At 40.2% G+C, this 9,600-nt stretch overlaps 1 protein-coding gene across 1 annotated transcript in view; it reads right to left on the bottom strand.

Annotated features, from left to right (window-relative positions):
• Positions 1 to 4,836: 4,836 nt before the first annotated feature.
• LOC139376898 (zinc finger matrin-type protein 4-like) overlaps positions 4,837 to 9,600 on the bottom strand; it is a 140,284-nt gene continuing 135,520 nt past the window's right edge. Inside the window, exon 7 of the mRNA XM_071119889.1 lies at positions 4,837 to 6,669. Coding sequence (XP_070975990.1) covers positions 6,648 to 6,669 — 22 coding nt within the window. The 3' untranslated portion in view covers positions 4,837 to 6,647. The remainder of the gene's footprint in view (positions 6,670 to 9,600) is intronic.

Here is a 9,600-nt window from a genome sequence, read left to right as displayed (position 1 = left end):
GCTTTAATATTGCCGATTGATTGTGGCTTCCATCAATATCAATCTAATTGTCTTCATCATTTCCAATCCTCCATATATTTTTTTGTAAATATTATTTTCCCCTAACCCTACCGCCCATCTCCTAATTGAAGTAAACTAACAGACAACAACCCTTAGGCTTCTACTTCCAGCTTATACATACTACAGTTGAAGTCGGAAGTTTACATACACCTTAGCCAAATACATTTAAACTCAGTTTTTCACCATTCCTGACATTTAATAAATATAAAAAAAGTATAAATATTCCCTTTTTTAGGTCAGTTAGGATCACCACTTTCTTTTAAGAATATGAAATGTCTGAATAATAGTAGAGAGAATTATTTATTTCCGCTTTTATTTCTTTAATCACATTCCCAGTGGGTCAGAAGTTTACATAAGCTCAATTAGTATTTGGTAGCATTGCCTTTAAATTGTTTAACCTGGGTCAAACATTTCGGGTAGCCCTCCACAAGCTTCCACAATAAGTTGGGTGAATTTTGGCCCATTTCTCCTGACAGAGCTGGTGTAACTGAGTCAGGTTTGTAGGCCTCCTTGCTCGTACATGCTTTTTCAGTTCTGCCAACAAATTTTCTATAGGATTGAGGTCAGGGCTTTCTGATGGCCACTCCAATACCTTGACTTTGTTGTCCTTAAGCCATTTTGCCACAACTTTGGAAGTATGCTTGGGGTCATTGTCTATTTGGAAGACCCATTTGCGACCAAGCTTTAACTTCCTGACTGATGTCCTGAGATGTTGCTTCAATATATCCACATAATTTTCCTGCCTCATGATGCCATCTATTTTGTGAAGTGCGCCAGTCGCTCCTGCAGCAAAGCACCCTCACAACATGATGCTGCCACCCCCATGCGTCACGGTTGGGATGTTGTTCTTGCAAGCCTCACCCTTTTTCCTCCAAACATAACGATGGTCATTATGGCCAAATAGTTCAATTTTTGTTTCATCAGAACAGAGGACATTTCTCTAAAAAGTACGATCTTTGTCCCCATGTGCAAACCTTTTTTATGGTGGTTTTGGAGCAGTGGCTTCTTCCTTGCTAAACTGCCTTTCAGGTTATTTCGATATTGGACTAGTTTTTACTGTGGATATAGATACTTTTGTACCTGTTTCCTGCAGCATCTTTACAAGGTCTGTTGCTGTTGTTCTGGGATTGATTTGCACTTTTCGCATCAAAGTACGTTCATCTCTAGGAGACAGAGCGCATCTCCTTCCTGAGCGGTATGACAGCTGTGTGGTCCCATGGTGTTTATACTTGCGTACTATTGGTTGTACAGCTGAACGTGGTACCTTCAGGCATTTGGAAATTGCTCCCAAGGATGAACCAGACTTGTGGAGGTCTACAATTTTTTTTCTGAGGTCTTGAGTGATTTCTTTTGATTTTCCCATGATGTCAAGCAAAGGGGCACTGAGTTTGAAGGTAGGCCTTGAAATACATCCACAGGTACATCTCCAATTGATTCAAATGATGTCAATTAGCCTAACAGAAGCTTGTAAAGCCATGACATAATTTTCTGGAATTTTCCAAGCTGTTTAAAGGCACAGTCAACTTAGTGTATGTAAACGTCTGACCCACTGGAATTGTGATACAGTGAATTATAAATGAAATAATCTGTTTGTAAACAATTGTTGGAAAAATTACTTGTGTCATGCACAAAGTAGATGTCCTAACCGACTTGCCAAAACTATAGTTTGCAAACAAGAAATTTGGAGTGGTTGAAAAATTTGTTTTAATGACTCCAACCTAAGTGTACGTAAGCTTCCGACTGACTTCAACTGTATATTTTACAGACAATGTCCCTTGTCTTAGTCAGAGCTTTACTCTTCAATCTGAAAGCTAAGAGATCAGCAATCCGATGGTTGACACCAGGATACAGCTGATTGGGCTTCCAGAGTTTAAGGCAGGACATTTTAAGTGAGTGTTACTCTCAGGTGTAAACTGTCTAATGCACAGTGTTTGGCTACTGAGACACAACCATTGCAGATCATTTAAATGTCACAGATCCACAAGGAGAGGGAACAAAGACATCAGGAGACTTAGATCTCAGATTTGAAAGAGAAAATATGTATCATCATCATCATCATCATCATCATCATCATCACCGAGTATGTTTACAAATGTGCACACAGTACAGACTTACAGCTACACGCCCATTCTCCATGGCACGAACATACATTCCATTCACCCACAGAATATTCCATTGCAGCATTCTATTGTACTCATAACAACATCTCATAACAGTATCTAACACAATGTTATTCGGCATACATAACCTCCCCAGCTCGGGAACAATAACAATAAGAAAGGCAGTGTGGCGGCCAGTGGCGCTGTTTTCCCCTCCTGCGGATTCCCTACAGTGGATCCCCTCCTACGGATCCCCTCCTGCGGATTCCCTAGTGCGGATCCCCTACTGCGGATCCCCTCCTGCGGATCCCCTCCTACGGATCCCCTCCTGCGGATCCCCTACTGCGGATCCCCTCCTGCGGATCCCCTCCTGCGGATTCCCATGATCATGATCATTATCACATGCCGAATGCTACAATGCTTAGCTTGAAGACATTTGGAGACTGAAATGTCATTGTGTTTGATCCAGCGTTTGTCTCTATGTTCATATACAGTACATGAGTGAGACATTTACTTGAGCTTACAAGGTCTTTCAGCGAACTGGTGTGTCTTCATAGCTCATAGAAGGAGAGTCAATGTGATGATTGTCCTCCCCATACACTGTACTGTAGCTATAAAGTATGAATCAGTTAGCATGTCATAAGATCCAGTCTTACTATAACATTGTAGGCAACGTTGGGAGAACGATACAGCTACGTTGTCTCAAGGTTGACACAATGCTGCTGTGCTTGTATGGTCGCCTTCCTCAGTCATTTAGGGTCAAATTTAAGTTAATGTTCAAGTTAAACTTCAGATTCAACACTTATTCAGATTCTGATTCAGCTCCAACCCTATCTTGTGTACTCTCCTCAACTCGTGTGTCCATGTTGAGTTAGTTTGACCATTTTCAAAAATGGATTTCACATTTGGGTTCCATTAAAGTCCTAGGGAAATAGGTGGTCCCAAGACAACCCAGGAACAGGCATATAGAATGAGGCTTCAATACTGCTACATTTCTATGGAGTGTGTTGCTATTTCAACCCAGCAGTCAAAGCTCGTTGTAATGACGTTGTTGGTTATAATATGGTTGTAATGAAGTCTTTTCAGCCCATTTTGCCCACTGGGAATGTTGTTTAGCAGACAGAAAGGATCAACCATTATACCATTTCTACCATACATATTTAATATATCTGTGTCACGGTTGTAATAATCGTTTAAATGACCTTACCACTCATTATCATAATGACAACTCAACAAAGGTCATGATGTGATGTGTTTCACCCTATCAATACAAAACTCTTTGTAACACTTTATTTAGATAGTACATATGTAGATGCTGTACAGACTATCTACAGACTCAGTAATATTTCAACTAACCCTAACCTTATCCCTTACCCTTACCCTAACCCTAATCTTAACCCTAACCCTAACCTTATCCCTTACCCTAACCCTAATCTTAACCCTAACCCTATCTCTTACCCTTACCCTAACCCTAATCTTAACCCTAACCCTAACCTTATCCCTTACCCTAACCCTAATCTTAACCCTAACCCTATCCCTTACCCTAACCCTAATCTTAACCCTAACCCTATCCCTTACCCTAACCCTAATCTTAACCCTAACCCTAACCTTATCCCTTACCCTAACCCTAATCTTAACCCTAACCCTAACCTTATCCCTTACCCTTACCCTAACCCTAATCTTAACCCTAACCCTTATTCTAAACCTAACACTAACCTTATCCCTTACTCTTATTCTAAACCTAACCCTAATCTTAACCCTAACCCTTATTCTAAACCTAACCCTAATCTTAACCCTAACCCTTATTCTAAACCTAACCCTAATCTTAACCCTAACCCTTATTCTAAACCTAACCCTAACGGTAACCTTAGCAAGCTGTTTCTTATCAACCGATAGTTTGTTGATAGTATGACTATCTGTAGAGAACATATAGATGGACTATCCAAATAAAGTGTGACCAAACTCTTAACGGGTCTAGAAAACCACACAATTGTTTTACCCACATATTTACAGAAAATAAAAAATATTTTTTCTTCATTAAAACCCATACCTCGAAACTCACATTGACATGGTTGTTTAAAAGTCCTGGTTGCATAAAACCCTGCCATTCCAGACACGAAACAGAGTATCCGATCAGGTCAAAAACAGTGAAGACAGAAACTGTGAAATCTGTTAAAACGCAAAGCAAAAAAAATTTTTTTTTTTAATGTGTTCACCACTTCACAGGGGAAAAATACATTCAACTCTCAACAACATCAACAAACAGAAAAACGGAATAGCATGGAACTGTGTCCTTTTAAAGTCTGTTTGTCGTCTTGCCTTTTTAGAACGATACGATGTACCAGTGGCTAGAGATGCCCATGACAAACATAGGTTGGTGGTAACCGTTAGATAGATCACGTAAGAGTTTGACTAAAACCATGGAAACGCCATGCACGTGTCCTCCCGTGGAGGATAGATCTAGAATCTCCTCATTGTCCCCCAGCAAAATGAGCCTACATTTAGTCTATTGTTCATATGTGTATATTTCACACTATGTTGAGGTCAAAATAAAAGTGTAATGCTTGTATGGTTTTTAACCTCAAATACATGTTCATTTCATCGCCATCAATCAACTGCATTACACTTCAACTTCCACCACCACCAGCTATGCTCCACCACCACCAGCTATGCTCCACCACCACCAGCTATGCTCCACCACCACCAGCTATGCTCCACCACCACCAGCTTCTCCGAACGGGAGCCAGTTAGAAAAGGACAACTTCTAAATATTATGCAGCAAAACAGCCAAATACTGTATATGCAAATCAGATTTTAGTTACTACATTGTTGGCCTGTTAGAACACATCATTTATGACGGATTTGACAAATAATAACTTTGTCGGATCAGCATTTCTGAATGAGTGCCAATGACGGCGTCCTTGTCCTGTCCCCCACGGTCTGCGTTCCATTGATGTCTCACCATATGTTTTGGTAGTGGCAGAGTTACTCCTCGTGGCTTTCTCAAGGTAAACAATAACACTTTGTTACTGAGGGCCACCATCCTGAATACAGTATGTGCTTTATGCCAGTGAGTCCAGGAAACTGCAAACTGACTCTAGATCAGTATGGTCGAAAAACAAATGGTGTCGTCTCATATATGGTTTCAGAGAAAAGGGATTCTGACTGACACTGTCTCGTGTCTATGACATCATTAATCACAGAGGTACAAAACATAGGAATGTTTACTGAACCATAGATACTGACCCTTAGTTTAAAAGAACTACGTGGTTGTTTAAAGTTACAATCTGTTACTTTCAATTCCGGTTCGAAGTGCTGTCACTGAACTTGTGTATATAAAGTGAAGAGAGTGTGTTTTGGCAGATGTAACCGGTTGATTTTTGTTAAGTGTCTTGGCCAAGTGTGTTTGCAATACATTGAGTAGCCACTGAGGATATTCAAGTTACAGATTGTATCCTTAAAACGTTGTATTCAAATGAATTGACTTTATATCGCTCTGAATAGAAGTGTCATATACAATGCATATCTATCTGAGTTGTATGATCAGTCATTTAGTGACAAATTCAGGATATCAAATACCACTTTAAAAATGGCTGTGTAACAGTTTGTATTACATAGGCACCAAAGACTGTCTGGCATTACCCAAAGTTGGGAAAACCCCTTTCAATTGGCTGACATATTTGTCTTTCCTCTCCCTGTTTCTGCATGGAACTGAGTGCTGAAAACATAGTTGAATATCTAAACGTATGTAAACATACATTACATTTGCATATATTTACTATAGATATCAATATATGTTTGTGAGCCACTCACTGAGCACCGAAGCTGTTGCACAGATAACTTCCAGGCGTTTAGAAAATATATTGTGTGAATATATTTATTATATATTTGTATACATATGTATTGCAGCCCTGACCCTCTGGACTGATATAGTGGTGATGATATTGTTTCTTCTACTCTATGACTATCATTGTAACGGTTATCACCGCTCTGGGTAACACTGACATCACTTAGTTAGATTGTAGGATTGTGGTTCACAAAAGGAGTCTCTATAGTACACTACTTTTTAATAGAGCCCTATGGGCCCTCGTCAGAAGAAGTGCACTATAAACGGAATAGGGTGCCATTTGGGACGCACACAAACAGCATGGCGATCGCTAGCAACATCCAATGGTTTTCTGACTGCTGTGGGGTCAAAGTACACATATCAAACACTTAGATGGTCAGTAACCTCCAGGACATCGTCAGATTAAAAACACACACACACACACACACACACACACACACACACACACACACACACACACACACACACACACACACACACACACACACACACACACACACACAGTCCTAAGCCATCTGTAGAAGTCTCTTCCAAAATTCCACAACCAATATTATTTTAGTTTTACAATGCTCTGTATTCCCATGTTTAGTATTCCCATTTTCCCATTCTCCACATGTCCACAGGTCTCTGGTTCCAGTGCTTCACTGCTGGACCTGCTTCAAGCTGAAATAGAGGAGAGAGAGAGAGACAGAGAGAGAGAGAAGTCAGTAAGATTTCAGCAGGTGCCTCGCAACCTCAGGCCCATGGACCAGAAATCTGTGGGATATTGATACCATTCTGAAAACGATGTTCAGCAGATTTAAAGGAGCTTCTCTGGAGAGGTCAAAAGGAAATGTCTGACACCAGACACATTTTGAGGTGGGCTATCCCTTTAACCATCTGTGATGATGTCATATTTAAATCACTGAAGTCTACTGAAAGTCAGCCTCAAATATACCATTTTTTCCTCTACTGCGTTCACTCGGATGCCTGGGTTTTTGGGAAGACATTTGTTTTAAAGAGGGACGAGAAAAGACTTCAGAGCACAAAACCATCAATAGAAGGAATTATACAATAATCCGATTTCACAATCTTTTCCTCATTATGCTGTCAGTTGTTAATGCTTCCCATTCCAGCTGTTCACCAATTTAAAACAAAAGCAGGGAGATAGGGAGTGTAAATCCCTCTGGTTTTTAGATGCCGTAATTACTGAGGGATTCTGGGTTTATCATGTCTCTGGTGATTATGTTTAAACGTGTCCTACACTAGCCGCATTCTCTGCCATTATCACACAGAGACAAAGGGACGCCACAGGCAGCCATAAAAAAAAAAAAAATCTATTAAAACAAAGAGATAAGTTTGACTTGGGAGTGTTATTACCTAACAAAGATAGTTGCTAGTGAACGTCTACACACCCCTTGCACAGTCTTCACAATTTGCTAAAAATGGATTACATTAAATGTTTTTCCTATTGATCTACACAATCTACTCCACAAGGGAAAATTTTCCAAATTACTAAGAAATACAAAATGACGATGCATTGTTTGCGATGCGTTGTTAACAAGAGTTAATATCTTGTGAAAGCACCTTTGGCAGCCATTACAGCTGTGAATAATTGTTTTATATAGAGTCTACCAACCTTACACAACTCTTAGGGCAACATACACTGAGTGTACATTATGCTAATTTCCATGACATAGACTGCCCAGGAGAGTAGAGATGTAAAGTTAAGACATGGATTGGGTACTGTATGTGTGCCATTCAGAGGGTGAATGGGCAAGACAAAGTATTTAAGTGCGAGGTATGGTAGTAGGTGGCAGGTGTAACGGATGTGAAACGGCTAGCTTAGTTAGCGGTGTGCGCTAAATAGCGTTTCAATCAGTGACGTCACTTGCCGCGGCTTTTGTGGAGCGATGGGTAACGATGCTTCGAGGGTGACTGTTGATGTGTGCAGAGGGTCCCTGGTTCGCGCCCGGGTATGGGTGAGGGGACGGTCTAAAGTTATACTGTTACACAGGCGCACCGGTTTGAGTTTGTTAAGATCTGCCATGCTGCTGCGTTTTTCATGCTCAACAGTATCCTATGTGTGTATTAACAATGGTCCACCATGCAAAGGACATCCAGCCAACTTGACACAACTATGGGAAGCATTGGAGTCAACTGTGGAACGCTTTCGACACCTCGTAGAGTTCATGCCCCAACGAAACGAGGCTGTTCTGAGGGCAAAAGAGGGTACAACTCAATATTAAGAAGTGTTTGGGATGTTTTGAACACAGTGTATATCCATCGTTTTTGTCAAAATTGCTCACGCTCACTACATTTAGTTGGGAATCATCAAGGGACAGCAATATTCAAACACTGTCTCTGTTTTTTAAGCAGATGTAAGTCCTTTTATATTTATTTTCATCCGAACAAACTGCTGCCACCACAATACTTGAAAATACAAAAGGATCAACAACATTTCATTCACTCCATATTACTGGCCTGTATGACAAAGTGTAAAGAAGGAGGCCTGTGTTGGAAATCAACTCCAAATCATCCATTTTGTTTTCTACAAGGCCGTTGAGTAATACTGCAAGACAACACCGCAAAGACATGACCTTTTTGACCTATATTAAAAACAACAGGTTTGGGTCATATCCAATACAACACAACACATTTTTTATTTTTTATTTTTTATTTTACCTTTATTTAACCAGGCAAGTCAGTTAAGAACACATTCTTATTTTCAATGACGGCCTGGGAACAGTGGGTTAACTGCCTGTTCAGGGGCAGAACGACAGATTTGTACCTTGTCAGCTCGGGGGTTTGAACTCGCAACCTTCCGGTTACTAGTCCAACGCTCTAACCACTAGGCTACCCTGCCGCCCCAGGGTAGCCTAGTGAAACCCTGTGTATTTTTAAGTACTGTGTTGGCAGCATCATGTTATGGGTATGTTTGTCAAATCCCAGGTCAAAAGTCTCTTTTGAAAACCTAACCCTGAGATAGAGTTGATTTTTATGCCAAAGACACAACAGAATATCTTCAAATCTACTCAAACTTTATTAGTCACATGTGCCGAATACAACAAGTGTAGACCTTACCGCGAAATGCTTACTTACAAGCCCTTAACCAACAGTGACATTCAAGAAGAGTTAAGAATATATTTAGCAAATAAAGTAAAGTAAAAAAAAGTAACACAATAACATAACGAGGCTATATACAGGAGGTAACCAATGGAGGGGGGGATCAAAGTAATAGTCTGGTGAGTGTCCTGAATGGTCTAGTCTCAGTCCTGACTTAAATTTGCTTGAAAATTCGAGAAATTCTTGCTATCCATCAATTATACCCTGATGAAGACAGCTTGGCTGTGGAAACGTTGGTTATTAAATCATTGCTTCTGAGCTCCTAGAGTGTGCAGCTCTTCTTTTCTTTTCCATCAATCATTCCCAAACAAATTTACTGAGCTTCGGCAATTTTTACCAAAACAATGGACATACAATTCCTTCGGAAAGTATTCAAACCGCATGACTTTTTCCTAATTTTGTCACGTTACAGCCTTATTCTAAAATGGGTTAAATAACAAAAATTATCTTGGAAAAAAAGGTGCTATGTAGAACCTAAAAGGGTTCTTC

This window comes from Oncorhynchus clarkii, chromosome 20 (genome assembly GCF_045791955.1).
Source record: "Oncorhynchus clarkii lewisi isolate Uvic-CL-2024 chromosome 20, UVic_Ocla_1.0, whole genome shotgun sequence".
In the NCBI taxonomy this organism is placed as follows: domain Eukaryota; kingdom Metazoa; phylum Chordata; class Actinopteri; order Salmoniformes; family Salmonidae; genus Oncorhynchus; species Oncorhynchus clarkii.
Note: the sequence above shows the minus strand (reverse complement) of the source record. Positions and strands in the feature narration are given on the sequence as shown.